This window comes from Chrysemys picta, chromosome 3, assembly GCF_011386835.1.
Source record: "Chrysemys picta bellii isolate R12L10 chromosome 3, ASM1138683v2, whole genome shotgun sequence".
In the NCBI taxonomy this organism is placed as follows: domain Eukaryota; kingdom Metazoa; phylum Chordata; order Testudines; family Emydidae; genus Chrysemys; species Chrysemys picta.
This window is the reverse complement of record NC_088793.1, coordinates 109911612-109938133: the sequence shown is the minus strand read 5'-3', so window position 1 is coordinate 109938133 and position 26522 is coordinate 109911612. Positions and strand designations below refer to the sequence as shown.

The following is a 26522-nucleotide window of genomic DNA, read 5'->3' as shown; positions in this document are numbered from 1 at the left end:
GACGGAGGTGTAAAGCCCTACTCATTTATGTATGAACATCAGTTAAGTGAAGCAGTCAGATATACTACTTACATAGTACCATACATGCATATAACTATTTGCAATATATATAAAGATGAAATCTTTCTTGCAAATGTTTACAATCCAAGACGGTTGATCTTTTCATGAGTAACTTTACATGCTAAGGTCAGAGGTAAACCTATGCATTTGAGCATGGCTTTGATCAGTGTGTATTGTGCATGCTTGTATGTTGGAACTGAAAGAGATTTTGCTGTGGACCTGAGGAGTCAGTGTTTCTGGGTATGACATCATTTGGGTACTAAGGAATATAAAATGAAGTTAGTGACAATTATAGATGTTGCCTTAATTAGCAATTTCCTTGAAGTTTAATAATTGTGTTGATAGGAAATGCCCTGGAGCAAACTTAACTACAAGGCCTGTAGGCGGCATGAAGGGTATGTGTAACTAGTGAAAAGCAACCTGCGTCCACACTGCAGCATGTAGCTACATGCGGCAATGAAAGGATCTGGCAGGGGGAGACAGCAAGGAAAGGCTTCGACAGCTCCCCGCTACTAGAGCCTTTCACTGCAGTAAGAAAAGACTCTGGCAGAGGGGAGGCAGCGAGGAAGGGCTTTAGCCGTGAGGAGCTGCCGGAGCGTTTCCCTGCTACCAACCCACTGCCAGAGCCTTTCTTTACTGCTGGAGCCTTTCCCTATAGTAGGGAAAGGTTCTGGCTCTGGGGGGGCAGTATGTCACTACACTGCTAAAAACAGTTGTTATATTCACAAAGAATGTCATGCTTACTGTAGTTTTCTCAATGTGTTCCTGCAATGAGTCAATCAGTAAATCTCCTACTGGTTTCCAGCCATTTCGCACATTCTCAGCCTCTTTCAAGTCAGCATCAAGGTCGTCCATGGCACACTGCAAGTCTTTCAGTTTCTCTAACGCTTTGTCTACTTGCTTCTGCCAGTTGTTGGCACTGGCATTCAGGCTCTCCCATTTCTCTTTCACCTCTGAAGACTGCTTGCGCATAGCTTTGGCAATTCTCTGTGCTTTCTCCTCTGGGGTCAACTCTGCAGTGAAAAGGTGGTTTCAGGGTTTAGGGTTTTTTTTTTTTTTTTTTTTTTTTTAAAGTTGCTGTTCATTTTTGGTTGAACAGATTTAATTCTGTACGAGGAGCACATTCAATAAGACTCTATCTGATAAGTCATCCAGCCAATTCAGAGCTCATCATAACTCAGCAGATTTTTCTTTAAATAAATCAACAAGAAAAGTCCATGTTAAAAAAATGAAAAACAAAACTTTATTCTTAAAGAACAACATGGCTTGGATAATTGCTAAGAAATTCATCCTCATTTCCATGCATTACAAAAAGCAAGAGCCTAGGACTGGCTATTGGTGTTTGTGGTACCTCTGGAATCTGCAAGGTGTGCCACCTCACTTTCCCAGTTCATGAACCTCTGCCCCAACCCACATTTTCTCTCTTTTAACTCTCTTTAATTCACATTAAAGTGAATCACGTTTTCTCAGTACCACACCTTAAATATTTCTGCAGCTCCGCAATAGCGATTTTAATGTTAATGCCCCACTTAAATAGTCATATAAATGGAGTACTGCAAAGCTAGAACTGCACAACAAAAACAAAAACAAAACCAGGATTGCTAACCAAAATGACAGAGTTGAGATTTAGATGCACATTCCTCATTAATTTCAATGCTGTATGTCAAAATCCCTTAAGCGGCTTTGAAAATTGCACCCGGGATCCCCAGAAAAATCCCATTTATGTCAATGGAGAGCTGTTACAACTGAGCAAACAAAGCTGAAGGTAGGATAAATATGGCAAGGATGGGTGCCTTAGTCTTAAGGAGATAAAATGGATGCTGACACTGATTATGTCTGGAAGTTTTTGTTTAAATCCCACTTAGAGTCAAGACCTGAGCATGCATAGCATTATTTGACATTACTGTAACTTACAAACACACTGTCTAAAGTTTCACTCTGCCGGATCTCTTCCTTGTTTTAAACAATTGGTGGGAGCCTGATAAGACAGTTACCTTTTCCATAACTGGTGTTCTTCGAGATGTGTTGCTCATGTCTATTCCACAATAGGTGTGCGTGCTCGCCACATGCACCGGTGCCAGACGTTTTTCCCCTTAGCGACCCCTGGAGTGGCACCTCCATGGCGTGGTATATGGGGTGCTGCGCGCTCCCCCCACCCTCAGTTCCTTCTTGCCAGACAACTCCGACAGAGGGGAAGGAGGGCAGGATGTGCAAAACATCTCGAAGAACACCAGTTACGGAAAAGGTAACTATCTTTTCTTCTTCAAGTGATTGCTCATGTGTATTCTACAACAGGTGATTCCAAGCTATACCTGCTGGAGATGGGAAGGAGTTCACCAATTCTTGGGACGGAGAATGGCCCTACCGAATCATAGAATCTCAGGGTTGGAAGGGACCTCAGGAGGTCATCTAGTCCAACCCCTTGCTCAAAGTAGGACCAATCCCCAGACAGATTTTTGCCCCAAATCCCTAAATGGCCCCCTCAAGGATTGAGCTCACAAGCCTGGGTTTAGCGGGCCAATGCTCAAACCACTGAGCTATTCCCCCTGGCATCCTCTCTGGTCTGAGAGAGGATCGCATAATGTGAAGTGAACGTGTGAACTTAAGACCATGTGGCGGCCCTACAAATGTCATGAATGGGGACATGGGCCAAAAAGGCAGCCGACGAAGCCTGCGCCCTAGTCGAGTGGGCCTTCACAATTGGGGGCAGAGGGATTCCTGCCATGTCATAACAGGTACAGATGCATGAGGGGATCCAGTTGGAGAGCCGTTGACTGGAGATCGGCCGACCTTTCATGTCCTTGGCCGAGGCAATGAACAGTTGCGAGGATTTTCTGAACAGCTTAGTCCACTCCAGGTAACAAGCCAGAACCCGTCTCACATCTAGTGTGTGCTCCTCACTGGACACATGGGGCTTTGGGTAGAGGACCGGCTGACCCATGTGATAGGCGGAGACCACCTTTGGGAGGAATGAAGGATGCGGGCAGAGCTGGACCTTATCTTTATGAAACACCATGTACGGGGGCTCGGAGGTCAGGGTCCTGAGTTCCGAGACCCGCCTAGCTGATGCGATCACAACCAGGAAGGCCACCTTCCACGAGAGGTGTGACCAGGGACACAGGGCTAGCAGTTCAAACGGGGGCCCTGTGAGACGGGTCAACACCAGGTTTAGGTCCCACTGCGGGACTGGGGGCCTAACATACGGGAAGAGATGATCCAACCCCTTAAGGAATCGGCCAGCCATAGCATGGGAGAATACCGTGTGGCCCTGCATCGGCAGATGAAAGGCCGATATGGCTGCCAGGTGCACCTTGACTGATGACGGCGCCAGGCCCTGGGCTATAAGGTGAAGGAGGTAGTCCAGAATAAGCTGGATCGGGGTAGCCACCAGGGAACCACCCCGCTCATCCGCCCATCTGAAAAATCTAGACCACTTTGCCAAGTAGGCTCGGTGCATGGAGGGCCGCCTGCTTTCTAGGGGGACACGCTGAACCTCTTCCGAGCATGTCCTTTCCTCCCTACCTAACCCTTGAGCCATGCCATGAGGTGAAGTGCCGCGGAGATCCCAGCGGCGGCTTGCCTCTGGAGTGCGGGGCCAACATCGGCTGTGCTCCTGGTACCGGCATGGACACAACATCACGGGCCACCAGCAGGGCCTCCGGTGTGGAGGGCATCTGGATATCTGGGGAGGCCTGCTACGAATGGGCCTGGCTACTCCGCTGGACTTGAGTCAGAGGCCTAGAGGCCGGTGAGGATCAATGATGGCCCAACATGGGTCTAGCCTCTGTCCCAGGTATACTCCGGTGCCGCGGCTAAGAAGGCTTCTTCCTAGACTTCTTGACGTGCCCCGTGGACACGGAGCGGCGCTGACTAGTCGATTGTGCCGAAGGGTCACCGTGCACTGACACTGCAGTGCCCAGTGCTGACTTGGAGCAGCGCGCCAGAGCCGGGTCAGTGCCAACTCCCTCAGAATAGCCCTGAGCCTAATGTCCCTTTCTCTCTTGATCCGAGGCTTAAACGACTTGCAAATCTTGCAGCGATTGCTGAGATGTGTTTCCCCCAAACAGCGTAAACAGTCCGCGTGTGGATCACTCACTGGCATAGATCGCCTACAAGTGTCGCACGACTTAAAACCGGGGCACGGGGCATGTCCCAGCCCGGGCGCTCTAGCTAAACTAAACTAATTAAACTAACTAACTACAGGTACCATACACTGAACGAACAAGCAGTTTTGGGAACGAGCTACAGCAAAGCTGGAGCAGAGCAGTTCCGAAGCACCTTCACTGGCAGAAAAAGGAACTGAGGGTGGGGGGAGCACGCAGCGCCCTTTTGTGGAATACACATGAGAAATCACTCAAAGAAGAATGGTGGTCTACTAGCAGCATGATGTGCTGACATACAGGAGTTCCAGACTTGGGACTGAGCAATGGCTCTCATTTTCTAGAACAGGGACCGAGAGTCCACTCATCTTGTAAAGAGAAGGGAAAGCTCCATTTCACACTCAAGCAAGACCTTTTGGCACTCAGTGTGGCTTCAATGAGCTCTGGAAACAGCTTCATCCAGCCTATTTCTTATGAGGGAATGTTGCTGTCACAGTGACTGAAACAAATACAGTAACTCCCAGAGGGCTCCTCTTTCATGCAAGAGACCCCCCCCCTGCACACACACACACAATTTCTGCAGACACAGAAATACTTGGAACAGCAGAAGAAACTTATGGTGCATAAACCAACACACACACACACACACACACACACACACACAACATACAATATGATGGCAGCTAATTTAGCTACAACAAGTCAGGAAAAAGATCTTGGAGTCATCGTGGATAGTTCTCTGAAGATGTCCACGCAGTGTGCAGAGGCAGTCAAAAAAGCAAACAGGATGTTAGGGATCATTAAAAAGGGGACAGAGAATAAGACTGAGAATATATTATTGCCCTTATATAAATAGATGGTACGCCCTCATCTCAAATACTGTGTACAGATGTGGTCTCCTCATCTCAGAAAAGATATACTGGCACTAGAAAAGGTTCAGAAAAGCGCAACTAAAATGATTAGGGGTTTGGAATGGGTCCCATGAGGAGAGATTAAAGAGGCTAGGACTCTTCAGCTTGGAAAAGAGGAGACTAAGGGGGGGATATGATGGAGGTATATAAAATCATGAGTGATGTGGAGAAAGTGGATAAGGAAAAGTTATTTACTTATTCCCATAATACAAGAACTAGGGGTCATCAAATGAAATTAATAGGCAGCAGGTTTAAAACAAATACAAGGAAGTTCTTCTTCACACAGTGCACAGCCAACTTGTGGAACTCCTTACCTGAGGAGGTTGTGAAGGCTAGGACTATAACAGCGTTTAAAAGAGAACTGGATAAATTCATGGTGGTTAAGTCCATTAATGGCTATTAGCCAGGATGGGTAAGGAATGGAGTCCCAAGCCTCTGTTTGTCAGAGGATGGAGATGGATGGCAGGAGAGAGATCACTTGATCATTGCCTGTTAGGTCCACTCCCTCTGGGGCACCTGGCATTGGCCACTGTCGGTAGACAGGATACTGGGCTAGATGGACCTTTGGTCTGACCCGGTACGACCGTTCTTATGTTGCATGCACATAAAAATAAGCTAAATGGTATTACACTTATTTCTATGTACAGAAAAGCAGCAGCATTTTAGGAATATTTCATTTATGCAGTTTTAACCATTAAAAGTGAATGTTGTCTATAAATATAAGAATGACATTAATGAAAAAAGATGAAAGCAGCATTTTTATTGGAAGAGATCAAATGAGTCAAATAACCTTCCATCTAAGTGGTGGGTAGCCATTAAAAATATCTATATAACTGACTTGGCTTATCAATCAGCCAGCTGTAAAAAAGAAACAAAGGGAACAAGTTTTTCCTTCTTTGGAGGACATAATGTTATAGTCAAAAGTACATTATCGTGATGGCAAAAATATATGCTATTAATATGCTTCTAATGAAGGTGAATACTAATCAGTTTGTTAACCCCTGGTCTCTAACACTGCAACCTTGCTGGGGATAATTAACAAAAGGAACTTGTAAAAATATTCAGGTTTGTACTATTCATATTTTAGCTGCGAAAATCAGACATCCTTAACTACGGGTATGTGTGGATGGAAGGACCTGGTTTAAATTAAAAAAAGAATTGCTATTAGCCCATTGTGTGAAGTTTGAAAAACTTATTTATTTATTGTGAGCCCCTGCCCTTCTTCTTTTGGTACACACAAGAATGGAAATACCATCAGAGTCTATTTGATGACAGCTGAAGGCAGAAGTACTTTACGTTTCATGAAAACCCATTTTCCCATGATTTTTTTTTAATAAAATGCCATGGCAAAGCCTTGTTGGAAACTGCAAAGCAGCTTGCAAGAAATTTTATTGCTGACTACGTAAACCAAACAAGGAAGTGAGCTAAAAAAATTTAACAGAACATGCACAACAGCAGAGCCAGAGGCTAATATGTAGACTGGAAATAAGGTGTAAATTTTTAACAGGAAGGGTGTGACAGACTGTACCCCTGTATTCATCCCTTGTACACTATTGTAATAATGTTTGTACAAAGTATCCCTTGTGAGGTATCATTTGAAAACTATAATTTTCTGACCATTATCATCTTGGTAAATTATGTGTGGTAACATTAAATGTAAAGTTATAAGATTTCACTGTGTGGTGTTACTTAAACATTTTCCAATTCTGGCGAGTGGCCAAACCAGTTCCTCCGACAAAGGGTAAGCTGACGCCTCAGCCAGGTCTAAACAAGGTCAATGGGCCATTACCTGCTAAAGTGCCATTCTTTGGCAGGAAAGGGGGTGTGGGCGAGAATTTGCATTTTAGCAAAGAAACTGCATGGGGTTCCTATCCACGCAGACTTTTTGTCTCCTGACTCTGATCTGGAAATGCCTCTCAAAGGAGAGGGAGGACTGTAAAAAGGAGACGCCACAAGAGCCCCTCTTCCTCCTCTGTCTCTCTATCCATCTAATCACTGCAGCAGAGGGAGGGCACTGCCATTACACAGGTACTGGATGGATCGCTTGATTGCCTGTTCTATTCATTCCTCTGAAGCACCTAGCATTGGCCACTGTTGGCAAACAGGACACTATGAATGGGCTAAATAGACCATTGGTCTGACCCAGTATGGCCAATCTTATGGGTCCTGGCTTAAGAAGTTTGGCTAGTAATCCTGTTAAGAACTTGTGGTGAGAAAAACTTTGCATTGAATTTAACAGTTTGTTAAGTTAGGCACTAGTTGTGTATTAAATTTATTTTTCTTGTAACTATTTCTGACTTTTATGCCTCATTACTTGTATTTACTTAAAATCTATTACTTTGTAGTTAATAAACTTGTTTTATTGTTTTTATCTAAACCAGTGTGTTTGGGATAACAGGATTTGTGCAGATCATTTCTATTAATAAAATGATGGACTTTATATGAGCTGGGAAGTACAAGACATGCATTTCTGAGGAAAAATTGGAGACTGGGAGTGTGCTGGAGTCACTCTGCAGTATAATTCAGGTTGGTAAAAGCCTGAGTGTGACTGGCAGGTTGCAAATGCACACAGACATAACCGGGAGTGACTTATATGCTGGAGGCTGTTTGTGAGCAGTCCAGGAATGGAGATAATAGCAGCAAAGCACTTCAGACTAAAGGGCAGGGATGACAGCTACTCACTAGCCCAGATTGTACCCTGGGTATGTCACAGAGGCTAATTAACCATTAGACCAATTTACCAAGAGTGGTGGTGGATTCTCCATCACTGACCATTTTTAAAACAAGATTAGATGTTTTTCTAAAAGATATATTCTAGGAATTTTTGGTAAATTCCATGGACTGTACTATACAGGAGGTCAAACTAGATGATCACAGTAGTCCTTTCTGGTCTTTGAATCTATGACTGTCAATTTCAGAGCATGTTTGAGTTCTAGAACTGGGGGAAAAAAACTCTGGAAAATGAAAAACTGTTTTGGAGAAAGCCTGAGAAAAAGGTAGAAGGAAGTTTTGAGCACTCACGCTTACCAAATGTTTCAGGGAAATATTCCAAGCAATTCCCAGAATGCCACAAACTATTAAGGGAAACTTCCATCTGTGTACATTTTAGCCTGCAGAGCCATAACTGATCCAGATGCTGACCACACTTGGTGATACCAAGGATGTTTATGGAGCGGACTTCCAGGGACACTTGTGACAGAAAGCTGGGGCTGCATAGGTAGATATGACTAGTCAACAGGCTATGAGGTATAAATTGTATGTAGAGTCCCAGGCACTGGTAACCTAGGCATGAAGACCCAATATTTGTGACATTGAGAGGAGGGAATGGAGGAAAGCTGGAGATCATCCGAGAGATGCTTTGAAAGGAATTATGAATAGGGATGTTAAGAACCACTTGGAAACATATGAGAGGCAAATATTCAATGTTGTTCTGGGTTTGTTTGCTTTTTTGGTACAATTTTATTTGCTATAGTTAACATGAAAATCTCAGACTCTACCCTGCCACCTGATCACCACCACCACAGGATTCTGCAACACAGTTTACCTTGTACATTACACTCAGTTTTGAGATGACCTTTTAACCCAGCCTTTGCAACAGATTTCTGCAAAGGGGAGAGAGAGAACTGTCATTTAAAAGATTTTAGACAAAATCAACTATTAAAGTAATAAATTATATAGGAAGGACAATAACAGAGGATTTGTCTACTTGGGGATAGCAATGCAGTTTTCATTTTAATTCATTTGGGAATTATTTATGCTAAGAGTTTAAAACTGCCATGAAGCTTTTCTAAAATAATCTGAATTGACTAAAATCATCCAGTGACAAAGAGTCAATTTACTGATTGTAAAGTCCTGGGACTATTTCAAAATAATTTCTTGTGTACCAAATATACTGATGCTGCGATAAAAAACAAAATGTAATAAATGCTTTCCATTTCCACTTGCAAATAGTTACTTTTCTGTACAGTATAACAACTTGCAGGTTTTATTTTGGAAATTCAATACTGTTAAAAACTAAATTGTTTATGATAAAAGAGAATGATCCTTTTTGGAGGATTTAAAAACTAAGTAAGAGATAATCTGGCATCTCTGCATAAAATGGTGGTCAGATACAGGGACTTAATTATCTTGGTCAGGTGGCTAGTGATACACTGGAACCCCGCTATAACGCGCCCTGTGATAACGCGAATTCGTTTATAACATGGAGCGAGTCTGGCCCCGGTGGCTGCAGCAGGCACGGGGCGAGTCTGGCAGGCGCAGGGCGTTTGGGATCCATGCCCCAGCGGCTGCAGCAGGAGCGACTCTCCCTGCAGCTCCAGCCCGCCCCTGGGGTTCTCACCTCTGTCCCCGGCAGGGCTGGCTCCAGCCCGTGTCCTTCCCTCCACGGAACGATGTAGGGGGCGGCAGCGCGGAGGAGGGAAGCGCCCTGCTGGGAGCGGGCTGCAGAGTGGCGCAGTCGACGCGGCAGGCCGGCGGCGGCAGTCTTCGGGAGCCCCGCTCCCCTGGCCAGAGCACCGGCCGGAGCACGGCAAGCCCCACGGACCTGGCGGGACCTCCGGCCGGAGCGCTGCCAGCCCCGCGACCCCGGCAGGACCTCCGGCCGGAGCGCGGCCAGCCCCGCGGACCTGGCAGGATCTCCGGCCGGAACGCGGCCAGCCCCCCGGACTCCCTCCCCCAGCCGGCAATCCCAAGTGCCGCCCCAGGAATCGGGCCCCGCCGGCCCTGGCTGCAGGAGGGGCCGAGTGGCTAGTGCCCCAGCTGAAGGAAGCCCTGGCCGCCCCCCTTCTCTCTCTCTCCCCCCTTCCCTCCCTCTAGCCAGGGTGCGGAAGCTGAAAACAAGTACAGTGGAACCCCGCTATAACGCGACCCCGCACTTACCGCGATTGAATTTTTTGGACCCCAATGATCGTGTTATAGCAATCTGTAATTTAAACTACACAAGCCATCAGCTAGCTAGCTTCAACTCTGGAAGAATGGGAAATCTCTCAGAGCTGTTGGCTGATCGGTATTGACAATAGGCTCAAGAAAGGCCTCATTCTCCAACCTGATTGGAAAGCAAGTATGACAGCACTTGATGACAGTATTGGGTACAGAAATCAGAAAAGTATTCTACACTGAAAGGGGGGGGGGAAAGCCACTCTAATAAGGTGACCCTGAGAAGATGGTGGCCATGGCAAGTGTTGGGGAAGAGAAGGAGGAAGATTCTTTTACTTAGTTTGTCCTGCTAGCTAACACCAAACAGAAGCACATGTGACAGATGTTAGTCACATCCCTTACTGTGTGGAAGGCACCTAGAGTCCATGGTGACAGGTGTGGCATAATAATCAGAACTGAACAGAAATAAAAATAGAAACATTCTCTTGAAGCTGTTGAAAGGCATGTGAAAGTTATTTGTTAGTTCACTGTCATTGTGCAAACATGACTATTGCATTTTATTTGAAAAAATACTAATTGTATTAATGTGTTGAGATTGTTTTATTTAACTTTATAGAAACCTTGGGGTGCTTATCAACTTGCTTTAAAAAAAGACATTTACTACGGAAATAAAGCAAGATAATTAGTTTTATGAGGGTAAAATCATTTAACTTCTATTCACTTAAGAGACAAATTCATCTTGCATAACTATGTTTGCCATTGTTGTTAACAAGAAACCTCTTATTTTTTAAAGCAGAGAACACATTTGCAGTGACTTTGGTTGAATAGTATAGAACTGTAGACCTGATTTCACAAAAGATGATTTAACAGTGACAATTTTCCTTGGGTTAGGAAATCTTTTCATCAGTCCATCATTAAACAAGCTGGCACAGAGATACACAACTCCTTTATACTTTGACAAAAACACCATAAACTAGCTGATGCTTTTTTTTGTCTTCACTTAGTATGAAATCTTCTGATTGATCAGTCTCTTTTTTATGGTACTTATTACATTATCTCCACTTCAGCAGCTGCTCAGAAAGTAAGAAAAGCTCTATAATCAGACCATCTGGTTACCAGAGAGGAAAAATATTAACTGACCTTGGAATCAGGGAGAGAAAAAAAAATCCACTGCTCTGGTTGCAACTGCTTCATTTCAATAAGCGTCTTTTGTCACAAAGTGACGAAAATAGCAAAAAAATTTCTCAATGTCTAGTGGAGGTAAACTGCAATGGGATGTGAACTTTTACAACTGAGGTTTAGAACACTAAGCAAACAGATTTCAAGGAGTGGACAATACGTAAAAAGGAAAATATTATGTATGAACAGTGTGTTGCTTGTTTACAAATTGATTTTAGATAACTTAAGCTGCTCCTAGTTCCACCAGTTCTTGGTTTTTTAAGCACTTATTTTTGTTCATTCCTCAATCTATAGAAAAAGTGCTCATTTAATGGCCTGACAGCAGCTAGTGGTCTCTCTGCCTAGCCATAGTTAAATTTAGTTTCCCTTACCTTTACTATGCGCTTTAAACAGCAAAGAAGAACTGGAGCTGATTTAATGTTCATTCCTCCAATTATACAGAACATGTTCTCTCTTCCACGGTTCAGTGAGTCTTTGGAGCAGAAAGTGATGGGTGCAAATGACACTGTCATCATTATGAGCACTTTCAGAGCATTTAAACAGGCATAATGGGATACTGTCAAGCTCATAATCGGAAGAATCCAACAGTATTGTCATCACAAAATTGTGTCTTTAGCATCACTCCAATGAAAAGTATTCTTCGACCGTCTAATAACCCTGGCAGAAAACTTGCTTACAACGAAAAGTACTACAGGAACAAGAAGTTTAGATAATAAGAAGCAACTGGGTACCACAAAATGTAGCAATTAGGCAAATTCAAAGCAGCCATCCATGCAGGCATAACACGGCATGCCACTAGTTCCTCATAATTCATATATCTACTGTGCATATAGTTGGGGGGGGGAAAGATAGTTGATCATTTTCATCGTAACCCTTTGGTTTTTCTCCGATTAACACTGAAGGTTCTTGAAATCAAAGAAAATTAAAAAATGATAAAGAATGAGGAAAATGGCTGCAGGATAAAAGACAAATTACTTTTAATCTGCAGATGAATGAATTACTAGGAGCAAAGAACACTGAATATCTGAAGTGTGAGTTTGTATATAGTGGATATTTCTGGGAAGACCAGTATAAAGACATCAATAAAGGGAAAGAAGAGGGATGCTAGTATTACATGTGTCCCCTTAATATTAAATACAGTGTAGCTGAAGCCGTGTCGGTCGCAGGGTATTTGAGAGAGAAAGTGGGTGATGTAATATCTTTTATTGGACCAACTTCTGTTGGTGAGGGAGACAAGATTCCGAGCCACACAGAGCTTTTCTTCTTCAGCAGCCATTGCATTAACACACCAACAGGTAAATCAGAAAGATAACTGTACTACGACAGGAAAAAGACGGTTTCTCTATTAGAGATTAAGCTGAAAACTCACACACAGCAAAACTATTTTTGAGCTTGTCAGAAAAACATATTAACACTTATTCCTAAGCTTTTCTATTTTTAAAAGGGAAATTCAGAAAAAATAGCTATTTATCCTTTTTATTATTTGCACTATAAAATTATTTAAAATTTAAAAATATATGGGCCAACCTAGTAAGTGATTAATTTCATGGGACAGTCCCTTGGCTCCCAAGCACAATGGAAGTAGTATAGATGCAGAGTGCTTCGCCCCTACAGAGCAGCAGCACTTCAGTTGCTCTGCAGCATTCCTTTGGTCACAGACTTTGACCGGTGTTCCACCTCTCCTGTAGGCCAAGAAGAGTCATGTGATGCAGAGGAGAGAGCATGTGAGAACACATACACATGTTACCAGCACAAGATACTCAACTTTTTTTTTTTTTTTTAAACTAAAAATTGCTTCCATTTTGCAAGAGCGTTGTGACCTCAAATCAGGCCACAATATTTTTGCAAAATGGAAGTAAATTAATAGAAGTGTAGGGCCCAACTCTCTCATCAATGCCGAGCGGCTGAAAAGCCAACTTTAACTGGCTCCCTGATGACTCTCCACTGTGTAAGAGGAAACCTTGGGTGATACAGAGCTGGGGTAGCATCTCTAAGCCACCCCTCACTTCCTGCAGTCCCTGATGAAGGAGACATTCCTCTAGAGAAAAGAGGCACGATAGAGGAACCCCTCTGCTATGGTGCTGATTCTGGGCAGCCCAGTATGTGGTTCTGCTTCCTGATGTACTGGGGGTGAATGGTGTGAGGGCCTAATGTTCCCCCACCAAACACCATCTACGATTTTAGTGGCGCAGAGGCCATGCCTGGCAGTTCCCGGAGGATGGTGGAGGAGACAGCTATCCATCCACTAAAGACACCTCACTGGTATGTTAAAAGGGGAATAAAATAAAAAGCTTATGATCACAAGCCTTCTCATCAATCAGCCTGTTAATTGGCTGCATTATTAGAAGCAGCAGTGGGAGACCTAGTACAGACACAGCTCTGGTGGCTTCTGGAGTCTTTACAAGCATCTGTCAATTAAACATGATCACTAAAAGTATATCTACACTGCAGTTAAACGCCAGCAACTGGCCCGGGCCAGGTGACTTGGGCTAAGGGGCTCTTTAATTGTGGTGTAGACATTCAGACTCGGGCTGGAGCCTGGGTTTTAGGGCCCTGTGAGGTGGGAGGGTCTCTGAGCTTGATCTGCAGCCTGAGCCCAACTGTCTACACCACAATCAAAGAGACACTTAGCCCGAGCCTCATGAGACCAAGTCAGTTGGCACGGTTGAGCCCTGGGTTTCTAATTGTAGTACAGATATATCTTAAGGTTCCCGTTGGTGCTGTTGATGGCACCGGTAGGATTTTTGGGTAACACTCCTAGTGTATCCATGGCACAGTGTACATATTGTAAGAATCAATACTGCTCTGGGAACATTCTGGGGTTGTTCTGGTAAACAAATTGGTCTGTGTGCTGCGACATTACAACACTAAAAATAACCATTATGTCCTCAGGTTCAATCTCACTTCCCTTACTCCAGCTGCCCAAAATTCTGTTTTAAAATCTCCTCTTTGGCCATGTGCAGGATTCCAATGCCACCTCTGGAGAGGGAAAGAGGGTGTTTACATCCCTGGCCACTTCTTGTGCTTGTTGATCTATCACACACCTGTCCACTAGTGAGTTTGAGACCACTTCACCTAGGACACCAAAGAGCCAACATATAGTAAAAAATGTTGGGCTTTACCACCATGGACTGAACTTGAACTGGTGACCCATAAGTCTGGCTAAATATCCCTTCTCCATAGTTATAATGGTGTAATCTTAGTACGTCTCCACTCTTCCACAGAAACTTTCAGAAAAGACAAAGATGGATGAGATCAGAAATTGTAATATAGGGAGAGATTGAAGGGAGTGACTTTTCAGGCCTTGTAACAACCGGCTGGTTCAGTATCTTGGTAGGTGTATGGTCACTAGCTGGACTGGTACTTTGGCAGAAATAGGTGTTGCAGGCACCAGTTCAATTCCCACCCATCAGACAAAATGCCAAGCAAAGTTTTAAAAAACTTAAGTTCTTTATTTATTTTTCCTTGCTATGGATAAAAATATTACATCAGGGAATTTATCTCATTGCATTGGGCAGCAGGAAAAGAAAAAAAAGAGGTTCCCCTTCATTTATGTATGAAACATGAACACATGCCAGATGCCTGCTAGAACAACTAAAGAATATGCATGTAAATTACTGATATATAATATTGTTCTGATGCAACTGTGATATATTTTTGCATGTATAATTTAAAGGTAGAACAGATGGTGAACATTAAATTAATTTGAAGTGATGTGTCCATTAAAATAACCTTTGCTACTAAGTAATTGCTCACTTTAAGTGGGGATTTGATCACTTTAACCAGCTTCTACACTAGCAAAGCACATTGATATGACTGAAGACTTCTGGAAATGTTCGCAATTTCACTGCATCATCCTGATCTGCCAGGACTTTATTTTATAGTACACTTCATTTTAAGGACAGGAACGCTTACGATATCAAGGTGGTCATATGGCTGATCTGCAGTTAAGAACCCAAGGGAAACAAAATAATATTCTGTTTGTCTGTGTTTTTCATGGCCTGTAACTTCACTAATAATTCTTGGATCTGAGAAACTAATTGGAGCTATGTTCTTGATCTAAATGTCTGCAAGCAGTTAATTATACTCCTCTAAATGTTCTTACTGTACATCATGGACAAGTGACAACGAAGCTAAAAATATAAACGTTTTCATAGGGCCCTTATCTTGTTGATTTATAAAATCTAGCAGCTAGCATGGTGGTTTATCAGTATACCGTATTTAGAAGCTAGAAGTTCAAAAGCAAGAAAAGGGCTTGTTCTTTTGTGATGATGTGATGATCTAGGGAGATGAAGATGAAATCATAAGAAAAAACAGATGGGATAAGAAAGAACTCAAAAAGAAAATTTCCTGGATTATGGAGGTTCAGTGTTCAGAAGTGCCAGTTACTGCACAGTTGCAACATAATGCCAACACGCTCAAAGGGAACAGCATCAGAGCTAATGTCATAACCTAAGTTAATGTACTTGTTATCGTAGGGCATATAACAAGATCTTATTATATGTAATGCAGCAATGGAGTTAATATAAGGTATCTTGTAATGCATGAGCAGGTATTATACTCCCTCTTACAATGTATCACCCAACAATAAAAATTTTTATAGTGTCTTTTCTTTGAGCAAACCCCACACTGATTAGTGTGGGCTCACCTCCAGATTTTGCACAATACCCTCAAACAACGTATTCCTTCCCTTCCACAAAAAGTGCAGAGGAGCAAACAGGCCTTGCTTAGGTAGCTGTAAGGTTAACTGAATCAGGCTCTCATGAACTGAAAAGGGAAGTGACTTTCTCAGTTGAGGACCCAGTGCAGAGAATTCCCCATTTCTGTTCTCCTTGCACTTAAGCCACAGGGTATTAGACCATGAGCCTTGGACAATTTCAACTATCGTAGTACTACAAAAGGATAGAGATAGTCACTGAAGTAACTAGGACCCAATCCGCCAAAGGCTGTATATGAAAAATCTTAAATTGGATCTGGAAATAAATAGAAGCCAGGAAAGAAGTTGGAGCACTGGTATTGAGGTGGTTCCTATAAAGAATACAGGTGAGTCTCATCTTATGCGGGGGTTCCGTTACGCGGTTAGCGCGTAAAGCGAAAACCACGCATAGTCAAAATTACATTGAGTTGAATGGCGGGCAAAATCACCTGCACTACAGGTACAGTATTAAAATTGTTATTTTTCTCATATTTTTTTGTGGGTTTTTTTGTTTTTGCTGACCGCGTAAAGCAGAAATCGTGCATGTTAAATGCGCGTAAGATGCAACAGACCTGTACATCTTAAACAGACCCCCTGCATACTTTCAGCCAGCAAGTTTCAGAGTGGTTTTAAAGTACAGTCCCACATAAAGTGCACTGTCATAATCAAATCTTGTGCTGAAAAAGGTGTGGATACTGTGGCGAGGTCCACATGTAAATGAGTGGACACAACCCTTTTGTTGGTGTCAGAAATAAGAAACAGTATTGACCACTGCCACTATACCTAACGCTCAGAACTAGTTCTGGAACCAACAGGCTGTGCACCTGAGTAACAATGAAAAGGAAACTTTTCCAACTAGGTAGCTGGTATCTTCTCCACCAATTTCTCACCTCTACCAGCATAACCTCAGTCTTGTGCAGGTTCGGTCCTCATCTAAGCCACAAGCCTAGCAAGTTACTCATATTGTTATTCCACATGCATTTCCTCATCACCTTTCCATATGTTCCATACACCCTTACTATATTGCAGTCTGAGGTCTTGTTTACACAGGAACAGAGGAAAGTCAGTTTGGCTCTACTAAGGGTATGAATTCACACTGCATTAGTTAAACCTTATTAAATCCTTGTGTGGACATACTCATACAGAATGAAATTGCCATTAATTCAGTTTACCTTAATTTACTTCAAAAGTGTCTACATGTATTTAATGGGGATTAACTAACAAGCTTTAAATTCTCCTCTTTAGTTGATTCAGCTTAGCTGGCCTGAGTGTTCTATTGCAGACAAGCCCTAAGATACTGTTGAATACTTTATGCCTGGACAGAAATTACATTTTACATAAAACTGAGCATAAATTAGCTAATATCAAGCTAAATAATCTAATACAAAAACTAAATTATAGTATAAGAACATAAGAACGGCCATAATGGGTCAGACCAAAGGTCCATCTAGCCCAGTATCCTGTCTACCGACAGCGGCCAATGCCAGGTGCCCCAGAGGGAGGGAACCTAATAGGTAATGATCAAGTGATCTGTCTCCTGCCATCCATCTCCACCCTTTGACAAACAGAGTCTAGGGACACAATTCCTTACCCATTATGGCTAATAGCCATTAATGGACTTAACCTCCATGAATTTATCCAGTTCTGTTTTAAATGCTTAATTCAATTCATCTTTGTAAAGTGCCTTTCATAAAAGAGTAACAGAGAACGCTTCAAAGACAATGTCTGAAAGGAAAAAGTCTGACAGGATCTATTTTAAAATACTATCAGCATCTATGACATATTCTTGAAATATAGTTAATTGAGTAGTTATTGTGTATTTTCTGGTGTAGAAAGAGATCAGTGAGATTACCAAGTACTATACTGTTTACTTAAGACACTGAATTGGTCTCATATTAGAATTAGTTGGTCATCATTTTGCATTACTCTGGAATTCTCATTTCACTACATGTAGATATTGCACAGACCACGAGGGTATTTATCCCAGTGCAACCCCAGGTATATCCTTGCAGAATTGGCTATGATGCATTAGAATTGTGTGTTTTGGGTAAAAGGGTTTTTTTCCTCCTTACTCTGAAACATCTGGTTTTGCCCCCAGTGCAAGAGGCGGGTTACCAGACATGTTCTCATTAAGAAAGATGAAAATTCTAACTCTTATTTTGTTATTATCTGTATAAGCCTAGAGGCATCAATCTACTTCTAGATATCATTGTGCTAGAAAAGCATAGACTGAAAGAAAGTCACTGCACCAAGAAAACTATGATCTAAAGGCCAGATTCTGCCACACCTACCCCTGTAGAATAGTACTTTAATCAATGGGATTATTTGCATCTTTAATAAAATGGAGACAGGCATAACAAAAACCGGTGTCTGGAAACTGAAGCCAGACAAATTCAAATTAGAAATAAGGCAGAAATTTAAGTGAGGGTGATTAAGCAGGGGAATAAACTCCCAAGGCAAGAGATGGAGAATCCACCACTTCATGTCTTCACATCAAGACTGAGTGGTTTTCTGGAAGATATGTTTTAGCCGAACACAAGTTACTGGTCTCCATACAGGGGTAACCTGGGAAAACCAAATTGTCTATGACATACCGGATGTCAATCTAGACGAAGAAATGGTCCCTTTCTGGACTCTCACTCTATGAATCTATGTACAGTAAGGTACTGTTTTTGCAATATGCAATGTGGACAGGAGATATTCATAAAACACTCACAGACCACCTGCCTGCCAATTATCATTTGGCAGTTTACCATGGCCACCCACCTTCTTAGTCTGTCCCCACCACCTTTTGAATATTACAAGATACTATGTTTTCATAACATTGCACTGCGAGAATTTAACATATGTATCATCATCTAAAGATCACTCTCGTGTTTTCATTCAATACTGACCAGCTTACAAAAATCAAGTCCTGACAAATATTGCTGAATAAAAAACGCTTTGCACTAGTAGTGTGTTATGATTTGGCACAGATTGATTTGGGTGCTTTTACACATTTTGAGATGTAAGTTATAAAATTTGCTGAGGTCATGACTGGCTGAATGAGCAAAGCTAAAATCAGAATATATTATTTTCATCTTCATGATACTTCATGCAATGTTGGCCAAACAGCACATTTATTATATCTACAACATATCAAATAAGATGCAAAACTACCAAATTTTGCATAACATACTCTGGATTTTTCAAAATAGCGGGAGATAAGATCTAATACAACAACCAAGAAGTAAGTTCATTTGTTTTAACCAGCAGGTTAAACTATGCAATGCAAAGCCAAAAAAGGGAATCAGAAACGAGGAAAATAAAAAACTCTTTGTGGTAGAAAATTACACAAAAGTAATGTCAGATTGCTATAACATTAGTTGTTTTTAATTAACAATAAGTTGAAAAGTAGTCAAGAAGGCTCTACAGGATGTATGAAATCAGGAGAATGAATATTAACACAGGACAGAAATAATCATATAATGACTTTGCAAATTATATAGAGTACTAAATGAAATGCATCTGCACGGTAATTCAGATTTCTGCAGATTACTCCATAATCATTTAAATTACTAGTTTATTTCTAGTACAATTACCATGCAATTTTCAGCAGTAAGATTTCATGATAACAGAAGAGATACAATTATGAATTTACTCTACAGCTACATTATACTTACTTTATGTACTTATACAATTATTATATTTTTTTTCTTTTGAGCAATTATGAATAGACTTACTACTTTTTCTCAGGTTCCTGAAAATAGCTAAATATGAGTCAACTCTTGCAGTCGCTAAGAGTTAAAAGACTACTGATCTAGAACAGATGTGTTGCATTATTCATCAGGCAATTCCAGAATCTAATTTGGTTAATATTTTACAAAAAGAGTAATATATGCAGATAATGGCTTATGTTCCAATATTCTTCACAATCATATTTCAGGTGCATAGCTTTGTTATTGAAGCAAGAATTTACAAAATTGCACTGATGTTATCCATATTTTGAGTTTATAATGAAAGCTGAAAAATTCCAGATGTGCCTCCTCAAAATGTTTTTAATATAAAATATAGCTTTCTGTGATTTATTTCTACATTTCCTCCTTCCATCATTGAACACTGGATATTTACAAAGCAATGATAGTTATACTTGATCAATTTAAAGGATGTGAAATGCTCAATTGCTTTAGAAGTTCTAGAAGGCTACATAAATAATGAGCTATAAAATGTATACTGGGACCTAACTATTGATGTTGCAACATTCATTTTACATGTTCCAAATATGAAGAAAACAGTAACTGACCCGTTTTCGAGTGCAGGTTTTTTCTTGGTTCTTCAGGGCCCTCAATTGGTTGGTCGGCAAGGAAAACTCGTGCCTGGTCTACGGCATTCAGAATGGTTTGCTCTTTATCCTTCAGTTCACGCCTCAGTGCCTTATGCAAGGGAAAATGAGAGTTGCATTTGTAACTTAATGTTTTGTACAACAGGCAACGTAGCAACCACTCCATTTTTATCCCTCTGACCTGTATCATGACTGACTAATAGCTCAACATTTAATTCATGTTGCAAGACAAAATGTAAATTTTGCAAAAGAGATGGGAAGAAAATGAATTTAGACTGCAGAGGTGATTTTTGCAGAACTAACTTAAATATATGAATACAAGAAATATGATGATGTGTTTAAAATATTCACGAAAAGGAAATTATTATACTTGAACTTACATAAAAACACACTTTGAAGCCTTCATTACTCTCTGAAGGATTCATAGGATATAATAGACTGCTCTGACTGTGTGTGTGTGTGTGTGTGTGAGCGCCAGAGCGGGGGGGGAGGGGGCGGGAAATACATTCAATGGAACACAAGAAGATAATTTCACTACTGGTAATGAGAACTGCAGAAGTATTTTAAATTCTTCAGAATATGTTGTTAAAAAATATGAAAATTAAGAAGCAGAAACAAATTCAACTACACAGAATTAAAACTCAACCAAAGAGAACATATTATGAAAAGACAGTCTCCAATTAGCCTAAAATATTTTCAACCTGTTCCGCCAAGGCAATTGCAATTTTTCTTTGAGAGGTTTTTCATGCAAATGTAAATGAATCTCAACAAACTTTATTCTATAGTGCTTTTGTTCTTTTATTTATAAAGGTGGGTGGGAGGGGGGGAATTTAACCTTCCTCCTTTGGAGCTTTGTGTTTATGAGCACAGTCTGCTCCAATATTCTCTTCTAAAAAACATTTAGTTCCATATAAACTTTTAAAAGATCCTTCTCAGAAATAATTTTCCATGAAACACTTGCCTGTTACTACCACTATAAATTCACAATAGCATACTTTTAATGCTATGTATTATGGTTTTCTGCTTTTAAATGAATATTTTAAACATCTCTAATTAAAAATAAATGTTAATTTTACTGAAAAAGTCCAGTCACTCCCCACTGCCCATGAGAAACAGCATAGGACTCCAGGCACTGTATAAGAGAACACACATCTGTTCCTTATAGAAAATAGTTCCTAGTGGAAGGATAAGAGCAGAAAGTAGGAAAGTGTCTTACTATCTTTTCTCCAGATATTTACATAGGGGGTGACGCACACTAAGGCCTCAATTATACAACTGGATCTACATGTGGGAAGACCCAATGGGACTCCATATGGACACAATGGTCTGCTGCATGGATCTGATTGTGGAATCAGACTCTATTTTGTTTTGCAGCTAAATTTTAATTCTAATCTTCCTCCCCATTCTCTCCCCAAATTTTCTTCACAGCATTGTGAAACGAACAGTTTTTCCTTTGAGAACACACATGGCCATTCCTCAGAATAAACACAGGGTATAGAGCATCATACTGAAATTCTCGTGCACATTTGACATTAGGGAGGATGTGTCAAAAACACAACATTCCCAACACCAAGGCTTGACCCCAATAGGACTACTCATATGAGCGAAGACAATAATGCATATATTTGTGCATCAGATCCCAAACTTTAAATAAGCCTTACTGGGCAGCTTACCCTGATTTAAAACTCTACCCCTCAGTTTAGAGGGCATTTTCATTAGAGATAGTACAGTATACTGGATATGTTATTTTAAAAGTCTGAAAGCCGGATAATCTTTCATTGATTTTCCGCCCAGTTTACTTTCTAATTCCTTACTTGCACACAAAGACTACATGTACATTTTAGCAGTAGTGAGGCAGAGGGGAATGGTACTGTACTCATTTCACCGCCCTTCCATTGTTATTAGATATTCGTAGTACATCGAAACAGTTCCATTAAGCAATTAACTTCAGCATGAAACAGAAACACACACACACACACTAAATTAAAAGAGTCTTTTATAATACAATATTTCTTTTATCACCACCTAGTCAAGTAGACTCTACATGAGTAACTAAAATAAAAACATCAATATGGATATACAAGATCACATGACAACTAGTACAAAGTCAGAAAATTTCTCAATATTTTTTAAACTAACTGGCCCGTAACATTTCAATATAGAGCACAAAGCTAAAATATAAAACTTGTATATCACCAACTGCTCTCTGGAATTCCTTTCCTCCAGTTCTACCCCATTCCCACCTCTCCCCAGCCCCCAGTCTGAATTCTGTCTTTCACACTCCACTGAAATTGTTCTTGTCAAGGTCATTAATGACTTCTTCAAGGTCAACTCAGAGTCTGTACTCCATCTTCCTCTTCCCTGACACAGTCAACCATGCTCTTCTTCTATCCTCCCGTAGCCTTTCCAGTTTCTCCTCCTCCTCCTGCTGAATTGTATCTTTAGCGATACAGTCAGTGGTCATCCTTTTCTTCTTTCCAACTTTTGGTATGAGTCGCACAGGGCTCTGTCCTTTCTTTTCTCCCTATATATCACACACCACTAAATAATCTTATTTACTTGCACAACTTTCCTGGCTGTCTTTTTGCTGATGACTCACAAATCTCTCTCTCCATTCCCGACCTGCTTTCCTCCATGCAAACCCACATCTCTATCCATCTTTCTGAAATCTCTCCAGGGACAGATGTCCAGCCATCAACTTAGGCCTGGTCTACACTCGGGTGGGGGGGATTTAAGTTACGCAACTTCAACTACATGAATAACGTAGCTGAAGTCAATGTACTTAGATTTACTTACCGTGGTGTCTTCACTGAGGTAGGTCAACTGCTGATGCTCTCCTGTCGACTCTGCCTGCTATTCTCACTGCCGTGGAGTACCAGAGTCGACGGGAGAGCGCTCGGTGGTCGATTTATCATGTCTTCACTAGACACGATAAATCAATCCCTGCTGGATCGATCGCTCCGGAAGTAAGTGTAGACATGCCATTAAAGTCAACATGGCCAAACATGATCTCTTGGTTGCTCCTCTTTCCCTTGCTTCAACACCATGGATAACAATATCTTCTTCTCAGTCACTCACGCCTATAATCTGGGTGCCATCATTGAGTCAGCCCTAGCTCTAGAGACATACATCCAGGCATAAATCTCGTGGCTTCTTCTTACATGACCTCTCCAGGATTCAGTCCTCCTTCTGGCCATTCCATTAAAACTGTCATGTATTGATTCCTGAAAACTTAGTTTCCCCAAGTCCATTCAAAATTCTGCTGCTATAATCGTCTTCTTGGCTTGTTGCTCTGACCACGTCAACCTGCTCTTTGAATCTCTCTGCTGGCTCCCCCTCTAGCTCTGCATCAAAGCTTAGTATCTTTATCCTTATGGACAATCACAGCTCTGCCTTGCTCCACTCCAGTTAACTGATCGTGTAAGTTAACCTCTTGTTTACCACTGACAATGCTCCATCAGCTTCCCCAGACTTTATTCCCCACCATGCTGCTTCTGCCTCACGCACCTCTAGCGCACACTCAAACCAACCCTTATGCATCAAAAATACTCTCCATAAAATTCCATATTGACTCTCCTTATCCTTCTTCAGATGCATCCGTTAGTCTCATTATAATGCATGCAAAACCCAGCCTCCTGACTTAGGCAGGTGATGAACCACAACTATTTAAGGCTTACAGATCAAGTCAGTCCATATCAATATTTAAATTACACACAGAACAGATTACAATAAACCTCTTAGGAATCACCTACACATTACCAAGTAAGAGACCAGTCCTGAAAGCACTCTGTATGCAGGAACTGAGTCTAGATAAGGAAGTAAGGCAGGAGGCCAGTATCACTGGCATATGCATAAGTTTCCTTGGGTGAGCCTTAGATGCAAGTCTCTACTTCTGAAAGTTTGTTGTTTGCGTATCATTAAAATAGAACCTTAGCTTTAAAATTTACAGGATAATATTTTTGTGCAAAAAATATATTATTTTAAAAGGTTTGTTGGTTGGTTTGTTTTTTTACCCTCTGAAGTGAGATTCCTTCAGTGTTAACGCCAAATTAATGAAGATTTTCACATAAGGGTTTCCATAGGATTTTTCAATCCCTGGATTTTTCAGAAGTGTTCAGAGAAAGGAGTCCCTGTGGAATCTGTCCAGAAATTCCAGCTAAGCTTTGAAACTCTATAGGGATGGATCTCTCCATCTTCCTGTCTCCTCCTTGCCTGCCTCCAGTTTACAATCTCAAACACTAATGAGACTCTTCCCTCATAGCTCTCATTTAAATTCTCTTCATGGCTCCTCCTTTGGTTTTCTGCCTACCATGCCCTCCGCTGTAGCTGTCTGAATTGAGACTCCATTTAATGGAGGGTTTTATTTAGAGGATGAGGAACATATGGGCATTAAGTATGCATAGGGGCATGTATACTTCCTTACTTCCACATCATCAGTGGAATCCTCATAATTAATTCCCCCCTACTGAGAGATCCTTCAGCATGAAAGGTACTTTACAGATGAAAAATTAATATTAAAATAGCAAAAATTTGAGAGTAAAAATTAGTATCTTGCTCGTGCAACTTGGCCTAGTAGTTTACATATACCAAAATCTACTTCAAAAATAGCTGCTCTAACCCAGCCTCCTTATTCCTTTAGCAGTACTTAATTTCCTAGTCTGTTTTTGTGCCAGTAAAAAGGAATAGCAAAGACAATATATGATGCAATAATAACCAAACCTATCAGTAATATCCTACATTTCCTTCCAGACAAACTTTTCTGCAGTGTACAGATGAGAAACAAAAATCCACTTGTAAGTCTACTCCTTTGCTCAAATTTCATTAGTCTGGAGTGGATTGAGGACAGGCTTTGATTGGAAATTCAGATCTATAAGAACACTACGGAGAATAAAAATAAGACATAAAAAAACTATTGAGAATCATAAAGAAGGCTGTAATAATAAATTTTACTACTATATTAAAGATTTTGGTATAATACTTGCAAAATGCATGAACACATTTCTAGGTTTTATTTAGTTTTGCGATGGCCTCATGAACTAAATTAGTTAAGGCATGCACACACAGTGCTGACCCATAACTGGCAGCTTTGAATGCAGTCTGGGTTGCGGTTTACTGTGGCTGACTAGGTGATGCTGCAGAGATATGGGGAATTTTGGCTCACCCTGTGCACAGCTATGGTCACTATACTGTCATTACGTTGTTAAGCTAAAGTTGCATTCCTTAAGCAGTGGTCAAATCTATATTGTTGAAACTTTATGGCAGTTGTCTTTGCCCTGTTCTGCGATCAGACTGGTATAACTGAGATAAGCTGCTAACTTCACTGGATGGGAGGATTTTCAGCACTGGACACAGGTATAAAGAACTGTCCCCAGGAGTACAAGACCAGCACAGAAAATGTGGGACCATTCGCCAAATGAATCTCAGTATGGGAGCTTGGGTATTTTTTTCCCCCCATCTCCTCTGAAGCATGGGGTGAAGATTGCCTGCTAGGATCATCTGGGCACATCTCACCTAAACTATTGCCTGCCATTGCAGGGGCCTCGAGCATTGGCAATACCTCAGTCTCTCCTCTTCTCTGCCTGCGGGACACCACAATTTATTGTCCTGAGGACTGAAACACTTTGGTTTAACTGAAGTCGTTGGGCTCAACACAGGGAATTTGGGTGAATTTAATGGCCTGCAATATGCAGGACATCAGACTAAATGTCTGATCGTACCTCATTTTCACTGGTACTCACTGACGTCCAACATAGTGAATACCAGTGAAAATGAGGTAGGATCAGAGGCTATAATAGGGAAAGAACAAGTTAAAAATTACTTAGACAAGTTAGATGTCTTCAAGTCACCAGGGCCTGATAAAATTCCTCCTAGAATACCCAAGGAATGGACAGAGGAGATATCTGAGCCATTAGCAATTATCTTCAAAAAAATCATGGAAGACGGGAAAGAAATCAGACGATGGGACTAGTGCCAATCTATAAAAAGGGAAATAAAGACAATCTGGGGAATTACAGACTAGTCAGCTTAACTTCAGTACTTGGAAAGATAATTAAGCAATCAATTTGCTAACACCTAGATAATAACGTGATAAGTAACAGTCAGCATGGATTTGTCAAAAAGAAATCATGTCAAACCAACCTGACAAACCAACCTGACAGCTTTTTTTTTTTTTTTTTTGACAGGGTAACAATCCTTGTGGATGGTGGGTGGGGAGGGGGGTGGTATGGGTGAAGGGAGGGGCGAAGTGGTAGATGTGGTATATCTTGACTTTAGTAAGGCTTTTGATACTGTCTCACATGATGTCAAGTATCAGAGGGGTAGCTGTGTTAGTCTGGATCTGTAAAAAGCAACAAAGAGTCCTGTGGCACCTTAAAGACTAA

General features: G+C 41.3%; 1 protein-coding gene across 10 annotated transcripts in view; it reads right to left on the bottom strand.

Moving 5' to 3' along the window:
• The window catches only part of UTRN (utrophin), a 568432-nt gene that overhangs the window by 124241 nt on the left and 417669 nt on the right, over positions 1–26522 (bottom strand). For all 10 annotated transcript variants that reach the window (XM_065588781.1, XM_042848216.2, XM_065588777.1 and 7 more), the window contains 2 exons: positions 20104–20233; positions 805–1073 (listed from right to left, as the gene is read on the bottom strand). In XM_065588781.1, the coding sequence (XP_065444853.1) occupies positions 805–1073; positions 20104–20233 (399 nt within the window). The remainder of the gene's footprint in view (positions 1–804; positions 1074–20103; positions 20234–26522) is intronic.